A 12,865-nucleotide genomic window follows, 5' to 3' on the forward strand; every position below is an offset into this window, starting at 1 on the left:
CTTGATACCCGCTATTGTTAAACTAATTTTTTGACGTCATATTGTTTGTTTCTTATTATTTGAAGGCTGTTATTTCTCAGACCTTAAAATGCACTAGAATCCCTGTACAGAAATCATTAAAGGGGCCTTTTCATGTTTTGGTAAATTGACAACATTGAACAAAATTGTTTCAGATTTGCAAATTTTCATTGTAATTAAGATATTTGCGAGGAAACAGTAATACTGAACATTTACCATGCTTTAAAATGTCCATTTTATGCATCTCTTGGCTATTTAAAAGCCTGAAAATTATAAGAGTTACAAACGTGAAACGATTGAATAATATAAAGAGTTATTGTTATATTTTGTGACATTATGAGGATTGCTTATATAATGTACAAAATACGTTTCGCTTAGTCTGAGCACGGATGGCCGAGTGGTTATAGCGCTAAAATTTTACAAAGGGTCAGTGGTTCAAACCCAGTTGAGGATTTTTTTTTTCTTTCATTAATGTAATTCTTTTTTAACAGGAGTTATATAGTTCCAATGTTAACATTTCTTTGGTTTAATGACAAACTTGAATAAATGCCAAAATCTGTGAAAAGGTCCCTTAAAGGTACCATGTATTAACTAGTGAATACATCTCTGATTGTCTTCAATGTTTATTTAATTTTCAACTCCAACCATATAGTTTTGATATGCAGGCTTTTGACCTTTACAATATTGTGATTGATTAAATTCAAGGGGAGCCATTGCGATTTACATTGTAATGTTTATATGTTTCTTGTTCTCTGAGAAAACGGGGCTTTATGCATGTGCGTAAAGTGTCTTCCCAGATTAGCATGTGCTGTCCGCACAGGCTTATCAGGGACGACACTTTACGCTTAAACTAGATTTTCGGTAAAAAGGGACTCCTTAGAACAAAATACTATTACAGAGGAAAGTGCCGTCCCTGATAGGCCTGTGCGAACTGCACAGGCTAATCTGGGCTGACACTTTACGCACATGCATTTTGCCAATTTTCACAGAACACTACACATATATTGATAATGTGAATCCATAGTTGATCTACTTTGTGGTTTGGTCTAGAGATTTGTGACAGGTAATCAATGTTCACTAACTGAAATTTAACATTATTGTTCTTATATATGTATTGAACAATCTAAGGATCTTTTTCTGAAAGGGATAAATTGAAATATTATAGCCATTAGCTATTGTGGTGGTCTTTCTATATTTACATCCAATGGTACGGTATATATCCTAGAATTATTATTGTGGTTAAATATGGAGATGGATATTTAGGGTTTGGATAATAGGGGTTTAGGTGCTTTCAATATTAATTTTGGTTATATAATAGAAGGCGGAGTAATGAAAATAAATTTATTTTGATTTTTGACTTGTTTCAATGTGTCTGTAAATACTCTATATTTGTATGGTTGACAAACAGTTGTTATCAAAAGTGAAGTGCTATGGGTGTATTTGTAAAGTGTTATGTTTTGTATAAGCATTGAGTGTTCACCCAAATCTATGTGTACATATGTATTACTGAGGTGTATGATTTTCTACTTGAACAATCGAGTAGATTTTTGCAATGTTATGTAAAATAATTTGTAATAAAAGAAGACAAACAAACCAACTTGTTGATTTTTTTTTACAGATTTGTCTGATTAGCTTCAGTGAGTAAGAGCTAAAAGCTTGTTTGGTATTTTGCTGTAACAATTCCCCCACGCTCTGGCAACACAGTACTAAATGCATGTGCAAAAAAGTGTTAGATTAGCCTTTATAATGCAACCAGGCTACACAGGGACAAGGCTTTCCTGGCTTAACTGGATTTTTTGTTAAGAATGGACTTCCTTTAAATGAAAAAAAATCCATTGAGTGGAAAGTGTCCCTGGTGCAATCAGGGGTAAACCAACATTCGCATATACTGTGTTTGATTGCCATATAGGAGAATTCAGCTGCAATCGATAAAAATGCACTCACACATTCAGTAAAACCAATAAAATAGATGATACTTTAAAGTTCTAAAAGCATTTCAGTAACATTGTGTCATTGAAGAATGGCTTGGATGCACAGCTCCCTTAAATTAATGCTCTTATTATTTGAATAATTAATGCTCTTATTATTTGTATAAAAATTGAAGATTAGTTTATGTTCACAATGAATTTGGTTTAATTTGTCAAAACAGCAATTAGCATTTTTGTTTTGTGAAAATAAAGTTTAAACAATTGGAAACCAACAAAAAATAGTCAATAGTGTACATGATATGTACATGTTAACAGTTGCATTAGTCATCACACACATAATGGTTGGTTTTAACCTGTTTTAGTTAGAGTTGTCGGCCCTGCAACACAATGGCATTCGTCAAAGTCACAACCACATGAACAAGTCACATTTTATGAACTTAAGTTGTGTAAGCAAGTAAACGGTTTATTTACGCTAACAAAATAGTTGAATGTTTGCTTAAGATTTCATTTATTTTTATATATACGGAAACAAGAATTGGCATACTTGTATATGTGCTTTACATTCAAATACAAATGTGTTTACATTACCTGCACTACATTCGGATATTGTAATATTCGGATGTTTTACATTGTCGCTTCCATTGAAGATTAGTGTCATTGTGTGGTCTGTGGACATAAATGTAAGCAAAGTTGGGCGCATATCACTCGACTGTTAAATGGCAGAAAAGGGCTACTTTTCCTCAGCTTTACTGGTAAGTTGCACAGTACATGTTGTTAATGTGGGGAAGGTAATTGATTATGTTATATACATATATTATGTGTCAAAGTGTCATATGCTAGCGTTTATGTCTCTTCTTGCCTTGTATGTGAACATATTAAGTGAAATTCAGTTCTTTTTTCTGTGTGCGCCCTGCCATGTACGGTCATGTCATACGTGATTAGTCCTGTCAGAACGAGAGATATGCAATCATCAAGAAATTCATTGGTCAGCCATGTGCTTATTAGCAATTACTGTCATTGATTTTTGAAAGACACACTTTATGAGCTTTATTACATCAAATTATTTCAGTCAATGTGTTGGTTCTTATTAAATATGCAGCTAGATCACCGTGGTGTAGTGGATATGGTGTCCACCTAGCGATCTGGAGGTCACGGGTTTGATCCCCACTGTGGGAGCGTTCTTTAGATCCGCCCATAGACACCAAGGAAAACGGACTCAAGAGCGTTTCATATAAGCTTAGGTTTGTTATGCAATCGAGCTTAAATAAATGGGTTTGAAAAAAATTCAGCTAGCACATTATATTTAGAAAATCATATTTAACACTCTGACATATTTTCATTTGCATAATTGTTTTATTTGACTGAATTTAAAGGGGTAAAACAAAATTAAATACATGATTTGATTTGATAAAATAAGGTTAACCCGTACAGTGCTGAAACCAAATTTTGAAGGCCTTTGCAAACAGTTTGGATGCAGATGAGACGCCACAAAATGTGGCGTCTCATTTGGATCCAAACTGTTTGCTATTCTGATAGTATTCTTTGAAAAAAATCGAAGAAAATGCTAATTTTAGAAATTCAGCAGACACCATTTTAGCAGATGACAAATTACCCAGCATGCAAAGGGTTAAGGTGCAGACCACACAGGATAATCTGGGACGACACGACACACTTGCAAGGCTCGATTACTTTTATTTTATTTATAAATTTGATGACTTTCAAGGCTGGTGGTATGGCGGGCATGTCAGTTGATCTGGCGTTGTTCCCTTTGGACACTGTGAAAACTCGCCTGCAGAGTGCCCATGGTTTCTGGAAGGCCGGGGGTTTCTCAGGGATCTACTCGGGTATTGGGTCAGTTGCCCTGGGTTCAGCCCCTACTGGTGAGTGATAGTATGACTGTATGCTTTAATAATTAAGGTTAAATCCTGTTTTTATATTGTGACAACAATTCAAAACTGTTTTTTTTTATTTAAATGAATTTCTAGATTACCATAGATAAAAATAAAAACATGTTTTCATTGAAGTAAATTTATTTACGACCCCTATCAGTAGTTTTGTTCAAAATACTGTTAGTATTTAATATTTAAGACCATTGTTTAGATCTATTAAATTGTACTTAACATTTTGAGCAATGTCATGCAAAAATGGGTCTTATGCCATATGCTGCCAGCGTGGTTCTAGACCAGCCTGCCCATTCGCGCAGTCTGGTCAAGAGTGTCCTTGTCTGCTACGAATTAACACTGATCAGACTGGACAAATGTACAGGCTGGTATGGTGCTTAGTAACGCTGACTGCATATGGCTTAAGACCCAGTTTTGCATGAGGTGACTCATTTATAAGTTTACTACATGTATATCATGTATTCTGTGTATTGCTGCAGCTGCGGTGTTCTTCCTGACATACGAAGGGGTGAAATATGCCGCAAGAAACAATTCCAAGTCTGGACCGTATGTGCACATGTTAGCTGCCTCCATGGGGGAAGTGGTAAGAAACATTAAGAAAATTAGCTGCTTTCCTGGAAAACTGGGCTTATCTCATGTGCATAGGCTTATCAGGGTTGACACTTTTGGGTTTTAAGGAATTTTTTGTTTAAAGAGTCTTCTCTGTAGGAAAATCCAGTTTTAGGCTTAAAGGGGCCTTTTCACTGATTTTTTCAAGTGTTAAAGTTTGTCATTAAATGCTTTTTATTATGCCCCCTTTCGAAGAAAAGGGTGTATATAGTTTACGCACTGTCCATCAGTCAGTCTGTCTGTCAGTCTGTCACACTTTTCGTGTTCGCTCTCTAATTCAAATAGTTTTCATCCGATCTGTACCAAACTTGGTCAGAAGTTTAATCTAGACAATATCTAGGTCAAGTTCGAATATGGATCATGCCGGGTCAAAAACAAGGTCACGGGGTCACTTAGTGCATTTCAAGGATTTAGCATGGTGTCCGCTCTCTTATTGGAGTAGTTTTCATCTGATCTTTACCAAACTTGGTCAGAAGTTGTATCAAGACAATATCTAGGTCAAATTCGAATATGGGTCATGCCTGGTCAAAAACTAGGTCAGAGGGTCACTTAGTGCATTTCAAGGATTTAGCATGGTGTCTCATTACGTCTATGTCGCTTCAGATAGCTATTTAATATTTGGCATGCATGTGTATATGGACAAGGCCTTTACAAACGCACACAAATTTTGACCCCTGTGACCTTGACCTTGAACTTAAGGTCTGCGTCTAGATTTCAAAATCTGCGTTTAGGTTTCGTAAAAAGCTCATAACTCCTATCAACCGTTTATAGGGGGCATAAGTCATCCTATGGTGACAGCTCTTGTTGATAAATGTAAACATTGGTTAAAAAGCTTTAGTAAAAAATCAAGAATAAGATTAAAGAAAGAAAAAAAAGTAACCTTCAACGGGGCTCGAACCACTAACCCCTGGAACCCTGGAGTAAAAAGTCTTCCGCTGAGACCACTCGGCCATCAGTGCTCATACCATGCGAATTGTATTTTATACTTTATATAAGCAATCCTCGTAGTATCACTAAAGATAACGACAGCAACAGAACTCTCCAAATTATTCAATTGTTTCGGGTTGCAACGCTTTATAATTTTCAGGTTTTTAAATAGTCACAAGATGCACATAATGGATATTATATAGCATGGTAAATGTTCAGTATTACTGTTTCCTCACAAATATCATTACTACAACAAAAATTTGTGAATCTGAAACTTTTTTTATTTATTTTGTCAATTTATCAAAACGTGAAAAGGCCCCTTTAAAGTGTTGTCCCCAGTAGCCTGTGCAAACTGCACAGGTTTATCTAGGACGACACTTTACACACATGCATTAAGAACATTATCACCTTAGGACTTTAACATCAACTAGCATAAGTTTTTAGGCTGTTTGCTATTAGCCAACGGCCTTTAAAGAGTGGAAAATCAGAAACATATATTTTTGTTTTTGTTCTCCAGCTTATAACCACAATACAATGTTTGGTGAAGATTTTATTTGGCAAACAAGCATTTTTCCAATATTCATCTTCAATTTCCCATCAGGCAGCGTGCAGTATACGAGTGCCTGTTGAGGTTGTGAAACAGAGGGCACAGGCCAACACACAGTTGTCTTCCCTGAAGGTCTTTAAGCAAACTCTTCAAATGGAGGTAGAATATTTACTAATAGAATTTGTAAACTCCTTAAATTGAAGTATAATATTTACTGACATAATTATACCCGCACAAACGAAGTTTAGGGGGTATATAAGAGTGAACTTGTCGGTCGGTCGGTCTGTCGGTCCGTATTAAGTGTCCGCTCTCTAATTCAAGTAGTTTTCATCCGATCTTCACCAAACTTGGTCAGAAGTTGTATCTACATGATGTCTAGGCCAAGTTCGAACATGGGCCTTGTCAGGTCAAAAACTAGGTCACAGGGTCACTTAGTGCATTTTAAACATTCAGCATGTTGTCCGCTCTCTAATTCAAGTAGTTTTCATCCGATATTCACCAAACTTGGTCAGAAGTTGTATCTAGATGATCTTATGGCCAAGTTCAAACATGGGCCTTGCCGGGTCAAAAACTTGGTCATGGGGTCACTTAGTGCGTTTCAAACATTCAGCATTTTGTCCGCTCTCTAATTCAAGTAGTTTTCATCCGATCTTCACCAAACTTGGTCAGAAGTTGTATCTAGATGATCTTAAGGCCAAGTTCGAACATGGGCTTTGCCGGGTCAAAAACTAGGTCACTTAGTGCGTTTTTTAACATTCAGCATGGTGTCCTCTCTTATTTAAGTAGTTTTCATCCGATCTTCACCAAACTTGATCAGAAGTATTATCTAGAAGATCTGAAGGCCAAGTTCGAACATGGGCCATGCCTGATCAAAAACTAGGTCACAGGGTCACTTAGTACGTTATACACATTGAGCATGGTGTCCGCTCTCTATTTCAAGTAGTTTAAATCCGATCTTCACCACACTTGGTCAGAAGTTGTAACTAGATGATATGTAGGTCAAGTTCGAACATGGGCCATGCCGGGTCAAAAACTAGGTCACGGGGTCACTAAGTGTGTTTTAAACCTCACCATATTGTCCGCTCTCTAATTCAAGTAGTTTTTATCCAATCTTTACTCAAATTGGTCAGAAGATGTATCTTGATAATGTCTAGGGCAAGTTTGAATATGGGTCATGCCGGGTCAAAAACAAGGTCACGGGGTCACTAAACATTTAAACACGTTTTAAACATCACAATGTTATCCGCTCTCTAATTCAAGTAGTTTTCATCCAATCTTCACCAAACTTGGTCAGAAGTTGTATCTAGATGATGTGGAGGTCAAGTTTGAATATGGGTCATGCCGGGTCAAAAACTAGGTCACGGGGTATCTTAGTGCGTTTTAAACCTCACCATGTTGTCCGCTCTCTAATTCAAGTTGTTTTCATCCAATCCTCACCAAACTTGGTCACAAGTTTTATCTAAATGATCTCTAGGACAAGTTTGAACATGGGCCATTCTGGGCCTAAAACTAGGTCACGGGGTCACTTAGTGCGTTTTTTAACATACAGCATGGGTGTCCGCTCTTTAATTCAAGTAGTTTACATCCGATCTTCACCAAACTTGGTCAGAAGTTTTATGGAGATGATCTTAAGGCCAAGATAGAACATGATCCTTTCTGGGTCAAAAACTAGGTCAAGGGGTCACTTAGTGCGTTTTAAAAATTGAGCATGGTGTCCGCTGTTTTTTGTGAAGACGACATGCAAAATATTATGTTTCAATGCGGCATGTGGGGGTATTCGTCAAGTCTGTGACAAAGCTCCAGTTGTAATACTCTTCACATGGAAGCATAATAGTTTAATAGAAGAACATGATTTTCTTAATGTCTTGTGTTTCTAAAGAGTTTCTGTTGAGTAATTTTGGCTTTATCTTTACCCTACCCCATATTCGTCATTATACTCAGTATGTCCATGCAAGACATTTTTAGCCCAAGTTCTTTGTAATGTACATGTAGGTAAACATTCAACACAATATTAAGCCTTTGAAATGTGGCTTCATGAATGATTATTTGCCCACAGGGATGGGGTTATTTGAGTCACATGATGGTTTTGTCATAATTTTTAGGCTCGGTCCTTGCTCATTTTCTTAAGCGATATAATTGAAATTTCAAATATGTCATCACAATGGATTTCAGATGTGTAAGACATTTTTTCAAGCCCACATATGAATTTGATCCTGAACTATTTGCCATCGAACATAGGTGAAAAAGCGATGAACAGATGTAAGTCATGTTTGCTACAAATCTCTAGCGATCATGTATCCAATTGTTGATCACTTACTATTTCATCTCATTTATTATGCCCCCCTTTGAAGAAGAGGGGGTATATTGTTTTGCACATGTCGGTACGTCCGTCCACCAGATGGTTTCCGGCCGATAACTCAAGAACGTTTAGGCCTAGGATCATGAAACTTCATAGGTACATTGATCATGACTGGCAGATGACCCTATTGATTTTCAGGTCATTAGGTCAAAGGTCCAGGTCACAGTTACTCGAAATAGTAAAATGGTTTCCGGATGATAACTCAAGAATGCTTACACCCAGTGTCATGAAACTTCATAGGTACATTGATCATGACTGGCAGATGACCCCTATTGATTGTCAGGTCACTAGGTCAAAGGTCAAGGTCACAGTGACTCGAAACAGTAAAATGGTTTCCGGATGATAACTCAAGAATTCTTACGCCTAGGATCATGAAACTTCATAGGTACATTGATCATGACTCGCAGATGACCCCTATTGATTTTCAGGTCACTAGGTCATAGGTCACAGTGACTGGAAACAGTAAAATGGTTTCCTGATGATAACTCAAGAATAATTAGGCCTAGGATCATGAAACTTCATAGGTACATTGATCATTACTGGCAGATGACCCCTATTGATTTTTAAGTCACTAGCTAAAAGGTCAAGGTCACAGTGACAAAAATGTATTCACACAATGGCTGCCACTACAACTGACAGCTAATATGGGGGGCATGCATTTTCTACAAACAGCCCTTGTTTATATTGCTTTGCAGGGTTGGAGTGGTCTGTACCGAGGTTATCTCAGCACTGTGATAAGAGAGATCCCATTCTCATTCCTTCAGTATCCACTCTGGGAGTACCTCAAGGTAAGCTCTGTGATATGAGACAGCGTCAAGGAAAGCTGTGGATTGCATACCAAGTCACTTACATGTACTAATGTGATAAAACATCTGTATGCAAATACATGTATATGTATAGGTACAAAGATATTTTATGCCATTTTATTACAAACATTTCATCTTCACAAAGTTTTATTAATACCGACATCGATGGCTATTTTGAAATTATTTTAATTTAACAATGTGTTGCTTGCAATTATTAGTAATCAATCTTGCTTGTTTGGTTTCCTTAGCAATGCTGTACACAGTTTCAAGGCAAGCCAGTGGAGCCCTGGCAATCTGCAATCTGTGGAGCCATTGCAGGTAGTACACATAGTTGTTGGGTGAATTCAAGTTCATTGGAATGTCCCTTCAGTGACTTAAAATTGAACAAATGCTGTCAATTACTGTTAAAAATATTGTAGCATTATATCTTTTCAATGAAATTATAATTTCATATATTCTGTTAAATAATTTGTAGACAATGTTTATTGGAAAAAACACTTTGACATAACTTAACATTTAATTAAAAATTTGAGGTAACAATATTTGTTGTTTATAATATCAATGGCCCAGCCCTTTTATATATTTTTTTTACATGATAATTTATAAATCTCTTATTACATTGTAATTTCTTTATTCCTCAGTGTATTTATTTTATTTGAATGGGTTAATAATTATGGGAATAATATATTCTAACAATTATGAATAACATATAAATTAATATGCAACAGGGAGCATCCCAGATAAACCCACATGCTCGAAAGTGCCCTTTTGACAAAATACTGCGCATCCAAAGTGCCCTTTTGACAAAATAGTCCCCCCTGTCATTTTCAAATCCTAGCTGGAGGACTATTTAAGTCTGCAAAAATAACCGTTTGAACACATCCAGAACATAGAGAAAGTCATGTTGAGTTGTTTTTCTGGTTGCCAGGTTTTCAGATCTGCATTCTGTTTATCAGGTTGTTGTGTTATGTTTATCAGGTCACTCTGTTCTATTTATCAGGTCGCTCTGTTCTATTTATCAGGTTGCTGTTTTTTATTTATCTGGTTGTTGTTTTCTATTTATCAGGTTGTTGTTCCCCATTTATCAGGTTGCTGTGTTCTATTTATCAGGTTGCTTTGTTCTATTTATCAGGTTGCTGCGTTCTATTTATCATGTTTCTGCTTTCTATTTATCAGGTTGTTTTGTTCTATTGATCAGGTTGCTGCATTCTATTTTCTATTTATCAAGTTGCTGTGTTCTGTTCATCAGGTTGCTGTGTTCTATTTATCAGTTCACTGTGTTCTATAAATCAGGTCACTGTGTTCTATATATCAGGTTGCTGTGTTCTATTTATCAGGCTGTTATGTTCTATTTAACAGGTTGCTGCATTCTATTTATTAGGCTGTTATGTTCTATTTATCAGGTTGCTATGTTCTAATCAGGTTGCTGTGTTCTATTTATCAGGTCACTGTGTTGTATTTATCAGGTTGCTATGTTCTATTTATTGGGTGTCTGTGTTCAATTAATCAGGTTGCTATGTTCTATTCATCAGGTTGCTGTGTTCTACTTATTAGGTCACTGTGTTCTATTTACCAGACTTCTATGTTCTATTTATCAGGTTGCTGTGTTCTATTTATCAGGTCACTGTTCTATTTATCAGGTTTCTATGTTCTATTTATCAGGTTGCTGTGTTCTATTTATCAGGTTGCTGTGTTCTATTTATCATGTTGTTGTGTTCAGGTTGCTGCGCAGCAGGCATAACCACACCACTGGATGTGGCCAAAACTAGGATTATGCTGGCAGAGGTAAATGAAATTATTGCAGTAGAAGAGAATCATAGAACAATCTTTCCTTACAGTTATCTATCATTTTTTGCATTTAGTCATTTAATTGTTCTTTTTTTCTTTGTTAAAAAATACATAAGTATTGTCTTTTTTCCTAAAAACTGTCAGCATTTCAATTGGTGTATATAATATATATAATCTTAAAAAAAATACATGTATTGCGTTTCAAATTTATCTTCATCCACATATTTATATTCACCAGATTATGTTTGATGACAACACAATTTCTTGTCCTTCTCTTTCAATGTCAGTACCTTACTTAAAGTTGAATAGCTCTTACAAATGTACTGCAATGTTTAAAAGTTGTCCACGCGTTTTATTTTTCAGAAAGGCAGCCATCTCTCAAAGGGACACATACATGTAGCACTACAGCTCATTTACAGGGAGAAAGGAGTTAAAGGGTATTTGTGTAATGTTTAAAGATGGAATAATTTGCCTGATAGATACACTGTGAATTATTTCAAAAACAACTTTTGCATTATATTAAAGACATAAAAGCTTGAATACGTTTACAGGCAACAATCAAGTAAACGTTTGAAACAGCAACCAACCTTTAAGCCATTGGCATTCAGTTGAGGTTATCTGATATAACAGGTCCAACGTTCCATACACGACTTTTATGCCTGTTAAAAAATATGACGAGGGCATGCAAAAAGTCATCATCGTTCACTGGAATATTTTTACCAGCTATGAACCCAGTGATTAAACTGGAATCATTTGATCGCAGGTTGAATAGACTTGTGGAGCCAGATTTACAAATGCGCCTTTTATATTTTGTAAATCCTTGCCATGTGACCTGTTTTTTGTTTCAGATTATTTAGTGGAGTGTTACCTCGGATGATGTGGATCTCTATAGGGGGCGCCATATTCCTGGGAGTCTTTGACAAGGCCCGTAAAACCATCAATAACTCTGTGTATTATAGGGAGAATATTGCAGTGACTTGATGAATAAATGTTTAGAAATTTGTACTACCTTGTTTGTTCTGGATACCCATATTGGAGAAATTGTGAGGGATGAATGTGATAAAAAGTGACGAGTGCAAAGTAGCATGCTTTATATAAATATATGAGCTGTGCCCTGTGAAAAGGGGGTTTAATGCATGTGTGTAAAGTGTAGGCCCAGATTAGACTGTGCAGTCTGCACAGGCTTATCAGGGACGACACTATCTGCTTTTATGATATTTTTCGTTTCAAGAAAGTCTCTTAGTAAAAATAAAGTTAAGACGGAAAGTGTCATATCTGATTAGCCTGTGCCGACTGCCCAGGCTAATCTGGGACGACACTTTACACACATGCATTGAACCCTTTTTTCACAGAGAATGGCCCATACATTTATATAATTAGGCTACCTCTGAAAAAAAAACGGGGCTTTATTCATGTGCGTAAAGTTTTAAAGCATAAAGGAAAGCTCATATCGGTAATGCATGAATGACTCTGTCAAAGTTGCTAATCAAGAGAAAGCTATTTGTAAGACCATTTTCAAAACTTTTGACCAAAACCTTATGGCAGCAGAGAAAGAAATCAGCCCTACTTATAGCTAATAGCAAAACACAAAGCATGTTTTAGATTAGACTTCAAAACTTATGCATAAATTAATACATAATTAATAATTAATATAATTGGCCTATAAAATAGGAACATGTTTTCCTAACACCTGTCCATAGCTCTGTTGTTGGAGCGCTGGGATACAAATCTGTGAATCGCTGGTTTGATCTCCGGCCCAGCCACATAGCTTGTGTGCAGCTAGATCATGAACTTGTTTTTCTACTGCCATTCTCCCCCAACCTAAGATTTTAGTAGGGCAGTTGTCAATTACTGGCATACCCCAGGAGATTGTAAACTAACTGCTGTGATATGAAATACCGTTGAAAAACTGCAAAGATTTCATTTAACACACAAACCAATCTATAAAATTTCAATTATACCTTTTAATAACAAACAACATA

At 36.3% G+C, this 12,865-nt stretch overlaps 1 protein-coding gene across 1 annotated transcript; it reads left to right on the top strand.

Annotated features, from left to right (window-relative positions):
- The first annotated feature begins 2,324 nt into the window (after window positions 1–2,324).
- On the top strand, window positions 2,325–11,888 carry LOC127841936 (S-adenosylmethionine mitochondrial carrier protein-like). Its single transcript, XM_052371081.1, has 9 exons — window positions 2,325–2,698; window positions 3,670–3,826; window positions 4,327–4,430; window positions 5,985–6,089; window positions 8,985–9,077; window positions 9,344–9,413; window positions 10,816–10,880; window positions 11,247–11,320; window positions 11,732–11,888. The coding sequence occupies exons 1-9, from the start codon at window positions 2,663–2,665 to the stop codon at window positions 11,862–11,864; spliced, it is 837 nt and encodes a 278-aa protein (XP_052227041.1). The 5' UTR covers window positions 2,325–2,662; the 3' UTR covers window positions 11,865–11,888.
- Window positions 11,889–12,865: the final 977 nt, after the last annotated feature.

Source organism: Dreissena polymorpha, chromosome 8, assembly GCF_020536995.1.
Source record: "Dreissena polymorpha isolate Duluth1 chromosome 8, UMN_Dpol_1.0, whole genome shotgun sequence".
Taxonomy (NCBI): Eukaryota; Metazoa; Mollusca; class Bivalvia; order Myida; family Dreissenidae; genus Dreissena; species Dreissena polymorpha.

Excerpts from the sequence above, each read along its gene's own strand:
- LOC127841936 (XM_052371081.1), top strand. The coding sequence starts at position 2,663 with ATGGCAGAAAAGGGCTACTTTTCCTCAGCTTTACTG. Across the intron at positions 6,090-8,984 it reads AGCAAACTCTTCAAATGGAG|GGTTGGAGTGGTCTGTACCG; the intron begins GTAGAATATTTA and ends ATTGCTTTGCAG. Across the intron at positions 10,881-11,246 it reads CTAGGATTATGCTGGCAGAG|AAAGGCAGCCATCTCTCAAA; the intron begins GTAAATGAAATT and ends TTTATTTTTCAG.